This window comes from Triturus cristatus, chromosome 1_2 (genome assembly GCF_964204655.1).
Source record: "Triturus cristatus chromosome 1_2, aTriCri1.1, whole genome shotgun sequence".
In the NCBI taxonomy this organism is placed as follows: domain Eukaryota; kingdom Metazoa; phylum Chordata; class Amphibia; order Caudata; family Salamandridae; genus Triturus; species Triturus cristatus.
In genome coordinates, this window is record NC_140580.1 from 292,740,850 (window position 1) to 292,762,279 (window position 21,430).

The 21,430-nt window shown below is 44.3% G+C and overlaps 1 protein-coding gene across 1 annotated transcript in view; it reads left to right on the forward strand.

Moving 5' to 3' along the window:
- The first annotated feature begins 2,139 nt into the window (after positions 1-2,139).
- Positions 2,140-21,430, forward strand: part of DNAJC9 (DnaJ heat shock protein family (Hsp40) member C9) — a 58,155-nt gene continuing 38,864 nt past the window's right edge. The window contains exons 1-2 of the mRNA XM_085603775.1: positions 2,140-2,543; positions 10,454-10,594. Of these exons, the coding sequence (XP_085459901.1) occupies positions 2,358-2,543; positions 10,454-10,594 (327 nt within the window). The 5' untranslated portion in view covers positions 2,140-2,357. The remainder of the gene's footprint in view (positions 2,544-10,453; positions 10,595-21,430) is intronic.

Sequence of the window (21,430 nt, forward strand, 5' to 3'; positions counted from 1 at the left end):
CCAACACACACAAACGTTATGCTTCAGCATGGAAACGATGGTGTGATTGGTGCTCTTCACGGGATTTGGATCCCTCTGCAGCAGATGTCTCCTTGGTAGTGAACTTCTTAGCGTCCTTAGCCGCTTCAGGTCTTGCTTATCGTACTGTTAATAATTTTCGATCGGCCATCTCGGCAGGTCACGTGGCCCTTGAGGGCAAACCTATTGGTGATCATCCTTTGGTGTGTAAATTACTTAGGGGTATCCGGTTGGTGAAACCTCCGCGTCCTCGATATTCCGAGCTCTGGGATGTCTCCATTGTACTCCGTTTCTTGGATTCCTGGCCTGTCAATCAGTGTTTATCTCGCAAACAGCTTTCTGCCAAACTAGCGATGCTACTTTGTTTGGTATCATGTAAACGCGTATCTGATATTCGCGCTCTCGATCTAGCGGGTCGTAGTTTTTCCCCTGAGGGGGTTACTTTTTTGGTCACCAGACGCACAAAAACCAACACCAATTCTGTCACATATACCGCCTTTCCTGACAATCCCAAACTATGTGTGGTACAATGTATCCGAGATTATGAGGTAAGTACTGCAGGTTTTCGTCAAGATTTGACTGGACAATTGTTGATTGCTCTCCAGAAACCTTTTCGTCCAGTGACCCCAGCTACACTGGCACGTTGGGTGCGTTGGCTCATGAGCGAAGCTGGTATTGATGTTTCCAAATTTGGTGCTCATTCTGCTCGTGGTGCTATGGCATCCAAGGCTTTTTCTAAAGGTGTCACTTTAGTGGACATTATGAAGACTGCTGATTGGTCCTCTGAATCTACTTTTAAAACTTTGTATTATAAACCTATTGTAAATGTTGCATCTGTTGTGGTGGCACAGCTTTGAACAAGCATAATCGGAGCCTCCGGTCCTGACATAGAATTAAAAATTTGCTAACATTCGTGACAACAATTTTCAATTCTATTAAGGACACGGAGGCGAGGATTATCCCACCCATACTCAGTATTGTACTGTTGATTTGCACTGTTTTATAATGCAATGTATATTTATGCTCATGTTTTCCCCCCCCCCTTTTTTGCTATATTCCTTCTTGGGACTATGGTATTACGGCTTTATATTTCTATTTCCAGGTTCTGATCTCAAGTGAGCTCTGCTGCCTTTTTCATCCTAAAGAAGAATCTTCGTCGTCTTCCAGGACATGCTGTTCCTTTGAAGTTGTCTTCACATTCGTTGCTGCCTTTGGCCCTTGGATTCTCTTGGTTAAATGGACTTTTCCAGTTCCTCGCTTTCTGGACTGTGACTATATTTTGCCTTAACTTTTCATACAAAGAAAGAGGAAGTGGTATTCTCTTGTGATGTATTTATAGGGGACTACTCTATGGTTATGACGTGATACCCTCTAGGTTTATGGGTATTGTAGTACTTGTTATGTTTTTTTCTACTTTCTGATTGGCTGCTGAGATTTTCAGTAAAGAAAATGAGAAGCATAATCCTCGCCTCCGTGTCCTTAATAGAATTGAAAATTCTTGTCACGAATGTTAGCAAATTTTTAATTCTTTCCCACTCTTGGGGTAAAGAGGGGGGAGTTCACTTCTCCACTTTCGTGCAATATCCCTCTCTGCAATTAAGCAGCCCATTCATTGTGCAGATGCTCATGATGCTTCCCGTATTCCCAGAAGAGCAATTTTGACTGTAAGGCTAATGTGTTGTTCCACTGTTTTGGTCATAAATCAGCTTTAAACGTTTAGACTCCGGGACCGTGGGAGGGTTGAGGGTGGCTAATTTGCTTATTAGTGTCGAAGCCTCCATGTTCAATACCAGTAGATTTTACAGCACCCAGCATAATGTGTTGCATCGCTAAATAGTTATAAGGTCCGAAAGACAAGACCGATTGCATTGCAAATGCTTGTTTTTTAGGGGGGTAATTAAACTCCAAATCCCCTCCCCCGCGACGCCCCTGTGGCTACGAAGCATTGTCATATGCATTAGTTCACATAGTCTGTCATATGAAATAGTTCACATAGTTTAACCGCTTACCATCTTTATGTTGGGTTCGGCTTGTTCTCTATATTTTTCGAAAGTGTTGCGCTTACTTTACTTCTGTTATGCTGTGTTTCATTCGCCAGTTATGTCCACGCTTGCGATAGGCAGACTGGCTTTGACGTACAGAGGAAGTCGAAGGGTTTCGCGCGAAATATTTATCAGGGTTTTCGTCTAACGGGGAAAGCCCGTGATAGTGTTTTTTTTTTTTAGTGGTCGGGAGTCTTCACCTGCTGAGCCGAGACAGGTGCGCAACGTGCAGGGCGACGCTCCGATAGTAGTGCTAGCTTCCTCGCTCTCTACGCTATCTGTTAGTTTCAAGCCAACATGCCGGGCCTCATGGAGCGCTGCGAGCAGTACTTCGGTACGACAGACCTGTACCGGGTGTTGGGGTTGAAGGGGAAGACGTCCTGCGAAGGCGAGATCCGACGCGGCTACCATCGTGTCTCTCTAAAGGTGCACCCCGACCGAGTCCCAGAGGAAGAGAAGGATGAGGCAACACCGAAGTTCCAGGTATGGCTTTTGATAGTTGGGAGGCAGCACAGATCACAAAGTGCCCCCGCAGTGTGAACCGTGAATATTAATCCCATTGTGCCCAGTAAATACGAAGTAATCGTACTTTACGGATCATCCATGTTGGTTAATGTTTATTATTTAGTGCTTAAACGTATTGGAAAAAGTTGGGTGTTGTCCAGAATGGTTAATTTGCAATCCTTAAGAGCGTCCTAATCAGATGCGCCCCCCCTCTAAGATATTGCGGCATTGATGGGCACATGTGCGGCAACAAAGTAGAAATTTGGCGCCACACAATTTGTTGGATTTTTGAGGCACTTTGTTGTTCCATACCTACATGTCCTGTCCCTTTAAAACACTGATTATCAATCCACCAACCCAGCACTAATCATTCAGAAGTGAGCAGGAAAGCAGACTTGAAAAACAAGCATTGGCATAGCCAATAGGTCTCGCCTTTGGGACCTTATAAGCAGGGCACAAGTCCTAAAAAAAGAAGTGGGGGGACGCTGTCACCGGAAGTGACGTCACAACAGGAATCTCATGGGTATTCATATGCCTTTAGATGAAAGGTGGTCTGCACCCTACCTCGCGGAGGCTGCGTTTAATCCCCCCGCAGTGGGAGTGTCTCTCAGATGTCAGGCCCAATACTTCTTCGTGTAGCTGCTCGTTCGAGCTCTGCAGTATGTCAGGAGATCTTGCCGTTTGTGGAACGGCTTCCTTGGTGACAGAGTTTGCTTTCGCGACTGGCGAAAACAAATCGTCCGGCATTACATTGTTGGGCATGTTTGTGCTGTTCTTGGCATCGGGCCCCGCAATGATGCCAAAGAGTGAAGTCCAGCTTTTGGGCAGGGGGGACGGCATCCACCCGTTAAAACCTGGTAAAATAAGTGGGGGGACGCCGTCCAACCGCGTGGTACCCCGACTCGAGCCCTGCTTATAAGTGTTTTGCCATGCAACAGTTGATGTTGTTGCACCAAGGATATTGTGCTGCATAACTAAATACTTATAAGGTCCCAAAAGCGAGACCTATTGGCTATGCCAATGCTTGTTCCTTGTGCTGGGCAGTGCGAGGCAATTCTACCCAGCCCAAAGCAGAGTAGCAACAAATAGCTTCTAAAAGGAGTATCTTGACCATGTCAATAAGTCAATTCGCCTAGGGTGAAGCAATCCTTACACCACTCTTGTAGGTTGGAATTGTGCAAGGGAATTGCTCCGAGGACCTATGTCATTCGTTGTATCTTACACAACAACCTTCCTGTGAGTGATGATATGACCTGCTTGCACAAGGTGACTAGACGTAGGTGGTGACTATGCAGTTGCCAGATTGCAGATGTATTAACCGAGCAAGGCAGGTACAAAAGACTGGTATGCTATTCCACCGTGGTCCTACAGCACAAAGTACCCCTTTTAAGTATATTCCTCGAAGTGAACTGCTATTGTGCCCCTAACTTTAACATAAATGTAATCTCCAACGATGGGAGGCTTATTAAAGCTGAAATGCATGGCTGGGCTTCCGAGCGCCATAAAGCCAGGCAGGGAGAGCCGCTTCCTCTTGCATTTTTGAGCAGTCTCCAACAGTAAGGCCTTGTCTTTCTCACTTCTGCCCACGTCCACCTTCCAGACGAAGGCCCGCACCGTGATCAGTAAGGAGATTAGATCCTCTAACTCTGGCAGGTGCGCTCTCAGTTTAACATGTCTGAGCTGGCTGTGGTCCCCACCCCCTGAAGTGAGACGGTTTAAAGGCTCTTCACCCGGATGTCTAGACGGGGCCGCCTTAAATGCGAGTTTTGTCACCGACCCGCTGGCCCTGGGTGCGCGTGAAGGTGAGCCGGGATGATGCGCAGCTCATAAAATGCAGTGCTCTCTGTCTGCCTCCGTCTGTCTGGGTGAGCGGAGCCCTCTAATCCCGCGCGCTGTGCCTGCGGATGGCATTTAATAGAAAGTAAAATGGATTGAGAAGAATTAGCAGCTAAGACTTAAACACTATTAAATCAATCTTCTGTTTAATGTGAATATGTAAATTGGAATTCAACAGTGGGTGGCTTAATGCGATACCGTTAAAAAATGGGAGTAAAAAACAACCTCTGGAGCCAGCTTCTTGCAGTGACACAATGACGAATCGCAGGGATGTGCAGTGCCTCGCCATGCGCACTTGCAGATGTGTGTACATGACACACGCACACACCGCAGTAGTCACAGTGCTGTTTTCCGGGCTTCTTAGTATTCTGCCCTCATGATGTTTTTCTTGTTGGTTAGTTTTTTTTTTACCTTGGCTCCCCTGACTAGATTCGAGCTCGGATAGACAGACAACAAGAATCAAGACTGCTGTAGTTGTGTGAGCGAGTCAAAACAAGTCAACAAAAGTAAAAGTGAGGGAGGGTGCAAGCCCGGGTGTTTTGTGCGCGCATACTGAAAGTAAAAAACAAGGAAGAGTATAAAGGGAGTGGTGGGCAGCCGTGATCGCGATCAAGCGCGCGGCGAGCGATGCGCTTAATGAGCATGAGGAATGCCATATGGCGCCTCTGCTCAAGCGCGTGCCCGCGCACATGCACTGCAAGCTGTAGCCGGCGGTAGCATTTTTTGAAGCCCTTACTTAAAGTCTCGCCAGACCAGCGCAAGAGCTGGGTCAGGCGAGACCTAACAATGAGTGATGAAGTGATGCTCAAGAAGTCGGACAATCGCAAACCTCATTGTCCGCTATGTCTTTTCCTTTTGAATAGGTTTGCACACTTGAATTATGAGTTAATGACTGCCCAGGTCTGGACCTTTTTGCTGGTCAGTCTGCATGATAATTCCACAATCTTCTCTCCGGCTACCTCTCCAAGCCTTTCATTCACTTCCCTCAGGTTTGGGTTCTTTTCTGCAAGCATTGTTCTCCCTCTTCCCTATCGCCAATGACACCTCACCCCCACCCTACTATTACCCGACCTGGCTCTAGTTCACACATAAGAACGTGGTGATTATAAGTACATAACTTTATATCTGCACCTTTTCCCCAGGGCTCTGTGTACCTATCATGAACAGCAGTCCTTGCTTGAGAGATGCCTTGAAATATGAAACCTTTAAAAAGCTTATTTTCAAATCGGCCATTGGTTTCTTTTTGTACTGTTACAAACGCTAACAGTTAGCGCTTTACAACACAAACCTATAGTTTAAAATTAGCTCAGTTTACGTCTGGTATGTCGGGGATTGCGCAGATAAGGGGAAACATAATAAAAGGGCCTTGTGGGCTTCTATGCTCTCTTCTCAAAGCAGTTCCCATATTATTGCGGCCAGGAGAAGCCAGCTTTCTTTCCCTGGGAAACAACATATGAAGATTCTCTGCCCGTCCTATGACTTCCCAGTCGGGTAGAGGCGAATGCATGTTGAGAAAGGAGACATTAGACTGCTCTGGGGCCAACACCAAGGATTGCTTGAAGACGGGCAGAGACATATAATGATGTGCCTCACATCAAAGGCAAGGGAAAGCATTACTTAATGACAACACTGGAGCATGAGAATAACAAAAAAACACAGCATGGAAGTGCGCGCTGGGTCAATTTTTCGTGGCAAGTTTAACTACGCGGGCATAGCAGGACTTGAATATAGCGTGAAAATCACAAAATGCTGGCGGGTCTGCCTAATGAGGGTGAACTGCTGTCTGTATTTGATGGAAGACTCCATTTGCGTATCGTTCTGAGTATAACTGAAATCCACAGACGACAAACTCCAACAGGCTATGTAGCACCTTGGTAATTGGCAATAAATACTTCTAAGATCTGTATACAAATACAAGCACTGCAATAAGACTTTACAATTTGAAGTTTAAGTTCCACCTTGAAATACGTTTTCAGGCACCACCACTTTCAAAAAGTGACAAGCTCCTTTTCCCGCATCCATTTTCACATACATTTTCGGTGTTTGCTGCACACTTGTTATATGATGTAAATATTAGGTGTTTCAGACAAAAAGCTGTTTTTGACTCTGATCCAATATGTTTTGAACCTGGGACCTTCCATTGTTCTCTTGTTTCTATTAAAGGATAGCTCAGTCTGCATTAACCAACTAAGCTATTCTTTAAATGGCCAGACCTCTGTGTTGTACTTGTCGAAAATATTGTGAGAGATTATGAACAAAGTGAGAACCACTGAGGCCCTTTTAGATTTGCCGGAAACTGGGCTCCAAACCTGGATGCGATGATATCTTTGACGAACGTTGCTGCTCTACTGTCGCACATGGATGGAGCTGGTGTTTGGGGATATTGTGACATTTCAAAACTACAGGTTAAAGAGAATGTATTCCGTAGAAGGCTCTTGTCTGTGCCCAACAGCCTCTCAATATTTCTCTGCCATTCGGCGCTAGGTTTGTGGACCCCGGAAGAACGTTTTAAACTAGCCCCACTCATCCTGTGGTAGTCAAATTGGACGAAGCAAGAAACCCTACTTAATCAAGAATAAATTGTTTATTTCTTGATTACGCTCCTAGCATCCCATGGCTGAGGTACATAAAGGAGCAATTTGCCATGCTAGGGAAAGCTGATTGTTTTGGCCACCCCCAGAATAGCTCCACTGTTTCCAAACGTCAGTTAAAACAGGATTATTCAGCCCTTTCTAAAAGGTGATAAGAAGGTTTGGTGATGGGAAAGGTGTCCGGCTACCTTCTACTAGTAATAACAGATTCAATGGAGCCTTATCTTGTTTCCACTCACAACACCCCTATCTAATTAGGTTTAAGTTTACCATTGCCCCCTATTTTCAGACCACAGCAATTTTTACACTGACCCTCTTCCCCAACTATGCTTCTGTGACCCGTGTTCAGTGCAGTCTATGCTGCGCTTTTTTCCCTTCAAGTTATGATGCATCCATGGAAAAAAAGTGTAATCCAGCTGTTAAGGTATTTAAACATTATGAGGTGCAGACCGGCCTTGCTTTACTTACAGCTCTTACAAACCGAACATGTCTGTCTGTCTGATTTATAAATTCATCTATGTAGCTGTGAGAATGAGGAGCCTAGTGTGGAAATAGTACTTTATTGCAACAAGTGTTGATGATCCTGTGCTATTTTTGTCATAGGTTCATAACTGTAAAAGTGTTTCTATAACCATATTTTAATAGATGGGTGACATGCGGGAGATTGTGATGAATATAAGCACCCTACCCATAGTCTTAGCTACCTTTGAGCATTGCATGTTTGTAATCTGACACTTTTTGGATCTAATGAATGATGAACTGATTAAATATCTTTATTAGCTTTTTTCCTTTTATTGTTACATACATTTTAAGTGACAATACATACTGCATCAGTAACAACATTTTCTGTTAGAGATAAACAAGCCTAATAATCAGAAGCTAGCATTTACGAAGGTCAGTGACACAAGCCAATGGCAAATGTGGGCGGGCTACAAGTACAATACAGCATGGCTCGCAGAACAGCGCGTGCGCTGACAAGGCTCGACCTAAAACCATAGTAATTCACACACAAAACATACGTTAGAGGGACGTTATACTTAGGAAATGGAATGAAGAAAACCTTAGAAATGTACTGGAAAAAAAACTAAGGGTACAAAGATGTTATAGTCCGGCTCAGGGTTCACTTGTACAAAACCAGTGAAATTCAGCAGGTATAGTTAGCTGAGCTAACTAGAACTCGCACCACTGCAATGCACTGCATATGACCTCAAAAATTATATCAATCATGACCTGGTTATTGACATCATCCCGAAAATGATTAACACACCCACTCATACCCCATAGAACCTTTCATACACCCACACAGTTCACAAACCCATTTACAGACCCATACCAGTACTTGCACACTCGCTTACTAATTCATAAATCTACACACACATCCACTCATTCACCTATACAAGCACTTATATGCCCATTCACTCACTAATACAGCCACTGACATCCACTCACGCACCCATGCAGCCACTCACACAGTGAGTCAGTCGACCATAGAGCTATTCACGCACCTACTCACTCACCCTTACAGAAAAATCACACAGCCACTTCTTCACCCATACAGATATACACACACTCTTACTCATACAGATACTAACGCATATTTACTCGCTTATACAGTTACTCACAAAAGCACACATTCACCCCATTATCACATTCACTCACCCATACAGTCACTTGTTTACCCCATCACTCTCCTGTGCTGCCTTTCACAAACCCAGTTACTCTCCCATATACCACTGACACATCCACTCACCCATATACGCACACGTGCACACTCGCCAACACAGCCCTACACACATGTAATCACTAATCCATACAGCCACTGACTCACCCACTCACTCATCCATACAGACAGTCCACACAGACACTCTGACATCCATACACTTACTCAGACAACCACTTGTGTACTCACTAATACACCTGAACAGCCACTTTGAAACCAATTGACTGACTGATCGACATTCACACAACCAGTCACTCACCCATACATTCACGCACTTATACAGTCAGTCACGCAACCACTGAATCATCCATATAGGCACTCATAACCTTACTGATTCACCAATACACCTTGAGATATATATATCACTAATAAACTTTTTAAAAACACTGTTACTGGATGATGTCATCAGTGATGTCACCGACCATGTCAGGAGTGATGTAATGTGAGGTCATAAGCAGTGCGTTGCGGGGGCGCAAGTTAGTTTGCTCCGCTAACTATAACTGTTGAATTTCTCTGGGTTTTATTATGAGTGAAACCTGAGCCTAACTGGAACATTTCCGTAACCTTTGTATCTTTCCAGTGACTGTGTATTTGTGGACCCCCCCCAGACACCCCCCCCCCCCCCCCCTGTCAAACACATTTTCCCCGCCGCTTTTTTATTTTTAAACTTCAACCTTACTGGTACCATTTACCCATAGTGATGCTACCCGCATTCTTCCATTATGTGCTACTGGTCATAACAATGGACTAGCCAGAAAACTCAAATACCCCCAACTTTCAATCAAAGCTCATATGGCACCAAGCAAATGAAGCAAGTAATCACGGCCCTCCCCAGAAGAGCTCTTGACTTTTCCATCCAAGCATTTATCTATTTGTCCTTTTCATCCTTCCATCCACCTGCTGTTATCCACAATTTCACCTTTGCCTTCTGTCATCCAATCATTCTTTTATCCATCAGTCTTTCACCTTTGTCAGTCTGCCCATCCATATCCAAACCTGCCTATCCACCCATCTATCCATCCTTTTATTCATTCATCCTTTCAGTCTATCCATCCGTTCATTCGTGCACGCATCCATCTACACTTTTACTCATTCATCCACTTGATTCACACTTTCTCTCGCTCACTCATCCGTCCTTTAATCTATCCACCCTGCCTTTCGCTCCATCCATAAACCCTTTAGCTCCGTCCATCCATAAACCCTCTCGCTCGACCCCCCCCCCCCAATCCTTTCTCTCACTCATTCATCATTGTCAGTCAAGTTACAGGCAGAAGAGGCTCATCAAGAAGTCCTCCCGCCTCAGTAGCTGCTAAAGTTCGGGGTTCATAACCCCAGCTTCAGCCTTTCGCTCATCCATTCAGCCTTTTGCTTATCCACTCTTTCATCCATCCACCCTGTCACTAATGCATCCATCCTTTCACTCACTCATCCATCCATCCAATCACCCAGCCATCCATTCACTCGCTGAACCATTTCACAGTATTTGAGTCTTTGCTGAGTTGCAGACCGAAGAAGCCTATCAATCAAGAACCCCACCCCCTCTGCAGCTGCTAAAAGGAGGGCCGGCGATGACCACGCCCCAGCCTCATAAAGCTTGCCGTATGAATGCTCTGATTTTAAGAGCTGGGTTATTCAGTTAAATCTAAATCAACCACAGAAGCCATGCAATATAGCAAGTCCTCGCTGATGCTATCCTAGGATTTCTTGAGTTTTTGTATCTAAGCTGTTTTCTCCCCCCACAGACCCTTGGTAAAGTTTATGCAGTTTTAAGTGACAAGGAGCAGCGGGCAGTCTATGATGAACAAGGAATTGTTGATGAGGAAGGAGAAGTCTTAAAAGAAGACAGAAACTGGGAAGAATACTGGCGACTTATTTTCAAAAAGGTACACATGAAAATGTATCAGTTGAGAATTTCCTGTTTAAATCGACGCTGCTTTAAAGTGTAATTTAAATTCAAGTTAAAAGGTTATTTGTCATCATCCATATGAAAGACATGTCAGGGACCAACAAAAATGGATTTAGCGTTTTGAGGGTGTATGTCCTGTGAGTCGTAAGCAGTTACTGCTTGTTAGCCCTACTTAAATTCCAGGTGAGGTTGCATGCTTTGTATACATTCAAATTTCCTCTGAGTGGGAAACCAACTGGTAAGCAAAGAGAATGTGACTAATTTAGACGTTGTACAGGTCAACTAATTATTTCTTGGAGTATATATTTGTATGAGGTGCCACTGGGCAGCATGTATTGTAGTAATCAAAATACTATGCTGTGTGGTGCTTGGAAATTAACTCTTCTGCATCTGTCTTGCTATATTAGTTTAATGTCTAAGGCTATTACTAATGTTGCAACTTTCATAATAGTGATGCCACTTCATATATTGGGCAAATTGGGTACTGTGGTCTGAGACAAGGAATCACACCGTGGGTTGCTGAATAAACCATTCATGTGTCTGCAAACAGTCATGCCTTGCAAATCTATCATCTCTTCTTATTTGATTATAACTGAGATTCCCTTGTAAGACAGGTCCCAGGATGGCGAAGACTGCAGTGTCTGAAGCAATGCCCCATGATTTGTGCTAAATCATTTTGGAGCAAGCTATGCAAAATTGGGTGATTTCTGCTCCTGGCTCCTCCTGCTTCCTTCCCTCCCCCAAGCCTGGCTAGCCCATCATGATTCTTGACCTTAGTGAGAGAAGCACTGATTGTAGAGGATCACTGTGTGAGCTTGTAGCGCAAATTACTGAGGCTCATCAGCTGCAATCTTTTTGGGAATGGCCACTGCTAACTCCTACTGGTTCAGAAACCTCCTCTCGCTACCTGAAAGTCCCATTCTAACTGGTGTACTGCAATTTCGTTTCCTATGTCTGTAGGTAGCACTTGATTTTCTTTGGATCTGGTTAGGGATGCACTCATGTAAGCTGTAGATTTCACAATAATGGTTCCGAGAATATTGTCTTATTCTGGCAGGACTGTTCTGTAGCAAATTATCTTCCTAATGGGACTCCAAAATGTAACCTTTCACTTGCCCCCTTCAGAAGGTTCGGGGCTGTTTGCTCAGGGCAATGAGTTATCTAGACCATGCAGGGTTTCTTCTTGCCTTTCTTTAATTTTCTTTTTACAGCTGAGTAGAATTTTAGAAATCCACTTTTCGCAGGGACTTAATGCTATAAAAACCTACATGTCCTGTAAAAACCCCTTGCCCTACCAACTTCCTCCATAAATCATATGGGCTCATAGAGAAACCCGTGTGTATAGCTATATATAGATACAATTGTTTTTAACTGATGCATTTAATACTTTGCAATACTGCAAAAAAAGAACATAACGATAAGTGTAGTTCTCAAATTTCTCTTTGTTCATACTTCATTCCCAGATGGTTATTTTTCTTTTCTCTCTTACCTCTCAGGCGAGTGACCTACTCAACTTGCAGACACAAAACACCCTGCACATACCTTGTTCAGAATATAGTAGGAGTGATTTCACATGAAATAATCATGATGTGTCCATTTACGAGTGGCTTCCATTCTTTATTAGAAAGCCTATGGGTTGATGTGCGACAAGAATTGAATAACAGCTAACATCTTTCACCCTCTGAGGCTAATCTGCCCGGGGCTTTCTCAGGGCTGTGAAAATCGAAACCTATTTACCAGGGAGACCATCATCATAGGTGATTGTGAAGGGCATAATTCTCATTGTGCGGATTTATGAGAAGTGACTATTAGTCCTTAACCCCTTCCATGCTCATGACGGAATGGTTGTCATGAGCACAAGTGCATGTGTGCTCATTACTGAACCATTTCGTCATGAGCACACTTGCAAAAAATCCCTCTGCTGTAAACAGCAGAGGGATTTCCCTTTTTTTTTTTGCCTTGGGAGGTGGGGAAGAGCTTCCCCAACCTCCCAAAGCATGGTTTTGGTTTTCCTTGTAATGACGATCGCGCGCATGGCGGGCTGTTATTTAAACGAAAACTAAACGGGAACTTAGCCCCACAAGCACCCAAGCTGAAACTATCTCAGCGCCCCCCCCCCCCCCCCCCCCCCCGAGCAACGAAACACATGGTAGAGGTATCATTACAATGGGGTGTATCTTCCCTTTCCAATGGTAACCTTCCCTAATGGATCCCTTGTTCGGGATTGCCCCAGGAGGGCTAGCACCAAGGAGGGGTGAGCGGCCCCTTGGGCAAGGGCCTTTGCACCCCCATAATTTTCTTTCCGCAGAAAGATTGGGGACAGTTCCCCCAATCTGCCCCCCCCCCAGTCAGAAAGAAAGCACCCTAGAAGCCATGAATTATTTTATAGGCCAGGGGTGGGGGCTGCCCAATGAACCCCCCCCCCCCCCCCCCCCCCCCACTCCCAAAGAAGGCAAAATACTTTTTGCCCCCTCCTGAGGCAAATGGGGGCAATAACCCATTTTATATACGTTGGGGTGGGGGCTGCCCAGAAGGCCAGTCTTTCTTCCCTCCCCCCCCCCCCTCCAAAGGCAAATGGGGCAGTAGTTCCCGATCTGCCCCCTCGGCGGGGGGGGGGGCAGAAAGCCCACTATGTACCTGGACATATATTTTTCAAAAAACTCAGGGGAGTGGCCTGCCCAGAAGAGGTATGCAATGCCCCCCGCCCCGAAAAAAGATGCCACAGTCTTTCTGCTACCCCAGGAGGCAAATTGGGGAACTAGCCCTTGATCTGCTACCGGAGGGGGGGGAGGAGGAATCAGAGAGCCCGCTAGGTGCCATTGATTATGCTGGCTTTTATACGTGGGGGCTGCCCAGAATGGACATCCCAATGTACCCCACCCCACAAAAATAGCCAGTGTCTTTTGAGAATGCTGGGTGGATGGGAATTTGTGAACCCACACAGATTCCAAAACTTTCCATCAGAGAAATGTGAGGTTTTTGTTTTTTAAACCAGGTTTAAGGTTTGCCAGGGATTCAAGGTAACATAGTCTAGTGGGAGCTGGACAAGTCACCCCATCCTGGATTCCCCTGGGTGTCTAGCTTTAAAAAATGTATAGGTTTACTATGTTTCCCTAGGTGCCGGCAGAGCTATGGTTCATAATCTACAGCTAGGCACTTTGCAAAAATGGGTCAGTTTTCACTATAAAAATGTGGTGTGTCTACGTTGCGTTTTGGGCCATTTCTTGCCGCGGGCACTAGGCCTACCCACACAATTGAGGTACCATTTTTATCGGACGACTGGGGATTGTTGGGTGGGTGGAATTTTGTGGATCGATGCAGATTCCAGAACTTTCATCACAGAAATGTTAGGAAAATGTGTTTTTTATTTTACAAAGTTTGAGGTTTGTAAGGGATTCTGGGTATCAGAACATGGTGAGAGCCGGACAAGTCACCCCATACTGGATTCCCCTGGGTGTCTAGTTTACAAAAATGTATAGGCTTGTTAGGTTTTCCTAGGTGCCGGCAGAGCTAGGGTTCAAAATCTACAGCTAGGCACGTTGCAAAAAAAGGGTCAGTTTTCACTGCAAAAATGTGGTGTCCACGTTGCGTTTTATGCCGTTTCCTGTCACTGGCACTTGGCCTACCCACACAAGTCGGGTACCATTTTTATCAGGAGACTTAGGGGAACACATATTTGTAGGGCAACTGTTATTACCTATTGACTTTTGATGCATTTCTGCCTTCCAAATGTAAGGCAATGTGTAAATAAGAAGTCACTTTGAAAAATGTCCTCTAATTCACATGCTAGTATGGGTACCCACAATTTCAGAAATGTGCAAATAGCTACTGTTTCTAAACTCTATGTTTTGTTCCCATTTCAGAAATACATGGGTGTCTTTCATACCGATTTTTCACTGTTTATATTTTCCCAAATGAATTGCTATATACCCTGTACACAATAAAAAACCATTGCAAGACGTTGCTCTGGGTTCCTCAGGTTCTTAGTAAACCTGCAAGTCCTATATATCCCCACAACCAGAAGATTCCAGCGGGTGTAACTGTACATTGCTTTAAAACATCTATCATTCTTAGAAGTTACAGGTGAAAACGTTTGCACAAATGGCAGTTTTTTTCCCTCCAACTCCTTTTTCCTATTTTCAACTGTTAGTTTCTATAAGAAGACCTTGAAGGATCAACACAAATGACCCCTTGCTGAATTCAGAATTGTCTACTTTTCAGAAATGTATAGCTTTCCAGCATCCATTATTGCTTTCATACCCATTTTTACCATTTACTGGAAGACTGTTGAAAGCACAAAAAATAGCCAAAATAGGCTAAGTCCCAGTAAAATGCCAAAACTGTGTAAAACAAATTCTGGTTTTCTGACAAGTCGGTCTGTCCTTGAAAGCTGGGAAGATGGTGATTTCAGAACCACAAACCCTTTGTTGATACCATTTGCAGGGGAAAAAACTAGACTCTTTCATCTGCAGCACTTTTCCCCCCCATGTTTCCCCAAAACAAAAAACATTTAGCTGTATTGTGGCTAATTTTTAGGTCCCCTCCAGGGGAATCAACAAACCCTGGGTACCTTTAAAATCTCCATGATGTTAGAAGAAAAGGATGCAAATTTGGGGTGGATACCGTATGTGGTCAAAAAGTTATATGGAGCCTAAGCGCAAACTGCCCCAAATAGCCAAAAAAAGGCTTGGCACGGGGGGCAACAGGAAAGGGGTTAAAACACACCGGTTGGTGCAGTGAGTTTCAAGAGCGCAGGTTGATGCATTGGGTGCTTGGAAACTATGTACCCTCAGAATGGAAGCAGTGAGGGTCTGAAAGAGTGAGCTAAAAGATTCGAGGGCTATTAGTAACAGACATTGGTGACCATGATGTAAGTGGTAGAAAAATTCTAAGTGCCTCATTTGTGGGTGCCTGAGATTAGAATGATATTTGAACAAGGTCAGTTGAAGTAAAGATTTAAGTGTGTTCCATTTATTCAATAATCTCTTTAGCAGCGTTGTGTATTAGCAAATAGATCAATTGGTGCTCAATTTCATATATCTAATTATGTGAATACTATAAGAGCTGAAATACCAGATATAGATCAACCATTACATCAAGTCCTACTTTTCGAACAACAAAGTTAATTTCTTCACTTCCTCAGTCAATATAAAGTTACATTTCTGTCTATATCTGAATATAAAAGCGACCGGAAATAAATATCCCCATATTCTGGTACTTCAGTTGATGTCCGGTATATGGTCTACATTGTCTATCTCATATAATCATTTGTAGATACCACATATACATTTGAGAGATGAGATCCATTACAGGTATTTAAATACAAATGAATGACAAGTTGGCGAGCACAGGAGAGCTAAAGTCTTGTACGGAGAGGCTAAACGAGGTATCCTGGTAGATCCATAATTGGATCATGGTCTATTGCATGTGATCAATTTATAGTTATTCCAAGTATGTTGTTGTGTCATATCGTATGGTCAAGTCATAAGGTGCAGCATATGTTCTGCTCAGCAGCGAGTTGGCAATAATTTGTGAGGCGTAGCTCTGTAGGAGCACCCCGGTTACGAGACAGATTTTTTGGGTTTCAGAGACTTGGAATAATACTAGCTTCAAATAAGCAGAAACTAGTGCCGTTCCAAAATAACATAAGGATCCTACCTGTATCTCTGGGTTAAATTCCCCCACCGAGTGCGTTTGGCATTCTAAGCCGTCGCCATATTTGTTTCAGCATTTTTAGCGTTTACAGCAGAAAGATGAGGGCAGCTTCCAGTATTCCTATGTGCTCCATCTTGAAATGTAGTTTTAACTATTCATAGTTGGGCTCCAGACCCAACCGAGAATAGTCTACTGCTCGTAAGGAGTAATATATACATCTGCAGGTCAACACAACCTCTCTAATTTTTTAGATAAATCTGATTCTTTTAATTCGAGTAGAGGTAGGATGTGGATACCCCCTACAAGTATTAAACGTAACAATCAAATGCAGATGTTAATGGTTGCTCGTTGTCTTACTGTTGTCAAGGAAATATTTCATCTTTAATGTTTTAGCTCAAGGAAGGAGGTGAGGAAAACCTTCCAGCTTTCTTGCGGGCGCCATCTTTTAAGGAGTTTCCGCTAATATTGGTAGAACTCCAGTGAGTCAACAATGGTATAATGCTCTAATTTGTCATAGAAACACCTTAGTATCGCCCCCAAAGATCCCCAAATGGTGAGAAGGGTCTGGTGCTTCTAGTCTGAATAATGTTAAAGCTCACTAGTTATCATATTGTTATCAGAAAGATGTCTCATCTTTAATGTTTGGATCAAAAAAGGTGTTCAGGGAACCTTCCAGCTTTTTTGCCGGTACCATCTTTAGATAGTCTCGGCTATTGTTAGTTGGGCCTTAGTGAGAAGATATCAGTGCACTGCTCATGTTCGTCGTCAACCCCTTAAGATCGGCCCAAATATTTCTTCATTAATGTGAAAGGGCTGCTTCTTGGACGGATCTTAATAGATTTTTGATTGTGTGAGCCTGCAAGAAAGCTGGAAGGTTCCCTTGACCCCCATTTTGATCTCTCAAATATGTGGTACCTACGAATGATCATGAGTCAATGTAGACCATATACCGGACACCGACTGAAGTACTAGAATAATAACCTGTGTGTCTTAAGGTTAAGGACTAATCATGACTTCTCATGAAACAACACAAGAAGAATGATTGCCCTTCACACTTGCCTATGGTGATGGTCTCCCTGGTAACCAGGATTTGAAACCAGTGTGACTTTCATTACGCTTTGATTTTCACAGACTTGAGGAAGCTCCAGGCAGGTTAGCCCGAGGGGGTAAAACACGTTTTGGCTGTTCTTCAATTCTTGTTGCACATCAAACCATCTACTTTCTAATAAAGAATGGAAGCCACTCATAAATGGATACATCTATGATTCAATGTCATGGGAAAACACACCTGTTCTATTCTGAACATTTGTACAATTGGGGTGTTAAGGGTCTAAACCCATTTGGAGTGAACACCCACCAAATAACTGGGGGATTTGAAACAAGAGGACAATGACTTGGGACCCTTGGTCTGTGTTACCCACAGACGTGAACCACGCACCTCCACCCTTTCCAGCACACACCTACAGGCCTCTCTGCTCCACCCCTCAGCACAGCAAAATACTCCATTCACATTCTGGCACAGATGTCCAAACCCCTTCCACTGATGCACAATCCAGCATAAACGGAAACACACCTGTATCCAGATAAACTCTCTGTAGGTGCACAGATTCACTCAGTCATTCAACAGAGACTCTAAGAGACATCATTTTTGCAGACATGCATGCATTATAAGCATGCACACACACTACAAACACAGTACAGTTTGTTCAGCAAACACATACCTTCAGCAGGCCTATCATCCAGCAAACCCACCTCCCAGTGACTGAGTCTGTCTGGATTGTGGGATGACATGAAACAATTGCTTGAAGTTTTGTGCGTGAATTGGCTTGACTGATTATGAATCAAGATATGGCAAAGGGGGAGCGGTTCCTATTCAGTCAGTCTACAAGTTGATCACGACCTTCAATCCAATAGACCAAGATTCTTACTGGCAGATGGCTTGTACCTCTTGTGAAGGGTTGTTGCACTGTAGGTGTTTGTATTCCTGCTGATTAGCATGTTTAGAGATGTAAACATGCTTCTAGAGCTCTGTTGTACAGTACACCATTGCTCCAGCTACTTTATCCAATTAAAAAATGCTACTCTCATATAGGTACCTATACACCTCTTGTACAGTGGGAGGACATCTCACTCTGGCCACTTAAGGCACTGTGGTCCTCCCTCAGCCAGTGGCTGAAACAGTGTGACACAGATCAGTCACTGATGGCTCGACTTACAGAAAAATTGTGAGACCGACAGGGATATTAGCCACAGCACGGGCAATGCCCATCATTGTGTCTGGGACAGTCTAACTTGTATTAACTGTCCCAGTATGTCCAAGTTGGGCATATGTTAGGCAAACCTATCAGAGGCAGTATCCTACCAAGTTACAAAAAAACACAATATATATGTGTGTGTGTGTGTGTGTGTGTGTATATATATATATTCACTGAAAAAACCATAGGTTTCACACATGTTATAGTTAGCGGAAATTTTACTGATAAAAAACCAATGAAATTCCCCCGTTATAGTTAGTGCAGGCAACTATAACTCACGCGACCGCAATCCTCACACTTCTGCCCAGGCCCAAGGGCTTCAGCCCCCCCCTTCCCCCGTCCTGTGTCTCAGCCCGGGCTGCTGCAGTGAAACTTGAGCTGCTGGGGGCTCAGCTGGGCAGTGTCTGGAGTCCTATCTCCGGCACCCCCGTGTTTTTTCACAGGTCTTTAAAGACCATTTAACATGCCTTTGTAAACTGGTTACAGAGGCTTAGGTTTTATCCCTGGTTCCAGTACCCCCTGGGTCCCCACTGTGCCTATTCCTTACATTTGGATTTTCCATTCACTGCCATAGTGTGAGAATGCATTTCATGGAAAGGAATACAAAGTTGGCTTCCTGGGGGCGCCGTGTGTGAAAGTTTATTGTGCTTTTGAAGCACCTGCTGCAGCGTTTCTTTCCCCGGCAATCACCAGGCCTCACATAAATGTCAAGATAACGTGTGATTAATTATCTTCCTGGAGAGAGATCAGAATGTTGTATAGTTGAGGTTTTGACTTGGGTGATGTTAGTGCAGAGGGTTAATATGCCTGCTGCAAAGAACGTGTACCAAGTAGATTACAGAGTGCGTATGATGTGAAGAGATCAGCAGGTTACTGCTTTCAAAGAGACATCCTTTTGTTACTTGCAATGTATAACTTAAAGTCCTGATATAGAATAGTGAGCTATTAACTTTCATCCTAGAACAGCATGCACACTACAAAGAATACATTATTAGACCATTGATTAATGTTGCAAAAAGGGTTAATTTGGCTAGAAATCAATTCTTATTATTAAAGGAAACTCCCAACTTTGCTGTTTCTTTTTCGGCTCGGAGTTTGTGCTTCTCCACACCAAGCACTCTTGAACTATACTGCCAACCAGTATGGATGACATGTGACTCCTATACTTTTAGTCCTTTGGCTTATGTAACATTTCCTATACACTGATTTACACACTTATGATTGATTGTCTCTGTGTAATGTGTGTGTGATGCAAAGTGCTCGGACACCCTACACTGGTATGAGTGGCACTATATAACTAATTCAATGCATCTGAGAGTGTGGGGTTATGGAGACTTGGTCACTGTTAAAGGGTGCTAGTGAGAGAATCCGTGGTGGGGGTGGTCATTGTGGGGGGCACCAACAAACATTGTCGCACAGGGCACCACCAGCACTAAAGCCGGCCCTGGGAAGTATGCACAGATAAGCGCTGAAAATACCGCTTTAGGTGACTGCTTTTTTTTGTACCAACTGGGCCACCAAAATAATCTGCTGGCAACCCTAACCATAGGACTGGAAGTTTGTTGCAGGATCAGCACATTATTTATTTCCTTCACCCTCGATCCCCGATTAATGCCGCAATAGTTTAACTTGGATATTAAAGTCTACGCCCCCGTCAATAACATGCTGAGTTACTTCATGGGTCTGGGAATGCACCCTGCATTCAGACAACTCATTCCTCATTCTCGCCCTTCATTGTCACGCTCACCCTGCACTCACAGTGATCACAATGCACTCACACTGATCACCATGCACTCACACCATTCACCCGCTCACCCTGCACTCACAGCGATCACAATGCACTCACACTGATCACCATGCACTTGCACCATTCACCCGCTCACCTTGCACTCAGTGATCACAATGCACTCACACTGATCACCATGCACTTGCACCATTCACCCGCTCACCCTACACTCACAGCGATCACAATGCACTCACACTGATCACCATGCACTTGCACCATTCACCCGCTCACCTTGCACTCACAGCGATCACAATGCACTCACACTGATCACCATGCACTTGCACCATTCACCCGCTCACACTGCACTCACAGCGATCACAATGCACTCACACTGATCACCATGCACTTGCACCATTCACCCGCTCACCCTGCACTCACAGCGATCACAATGCACTCACACTGATCACCATGCACTCACACCATTCACCCGCTCACCCTGCACTCACAACGATCACAATGCACTCACACTGATCACCATGCACTTGCACCATTCACCCGCTCACCCTGCACTCACAGCGATCACAATGCACTCACACTGATCACCATGCACTTGCACCATTCACCCGCTCACCTTGCACTCACAGTGATCACAATGCACTCACACTGATCACCATGCACTTGCACCATTCACCCGCTCACCTTGCACTCACAGTGATCACTCTGCACTCACAATGCACTTGTCCTGCTCACACTATACCTCAACCTGCAGTCACACGAGTACACTACTCATCCTGCACTCATGTGACACTTCACTCACCTGTCCCCCTCACTACTCAATATGCAACTCACTCAAACAAGCCCATCAGTAATCATACATTCATTCATCCCATTCTGAACTTGCATCCGCACCCAAAATGAGAGAGGACAGCAAGGGAGTGGGAGAATTTGATTGAAGAGGTCAGGGATGAGGAGAAATGTGAATTGCCGAAGAGAAGTGTGGACACGCAAGAAGTGAGTGTGATCCAAAGGTGAGGGCTTCTGTTAGAACAAAGGGGAGATGTGAAAGAGGAATGGGGGGACTGGAGAGGTGTAAGATACAAATAGACAAAAATTTGAATGAAGAGACGAGGTGAATGAGAAGTGCTGAGGGGCACGGGAGGTGACAGGGCCAGAGAGG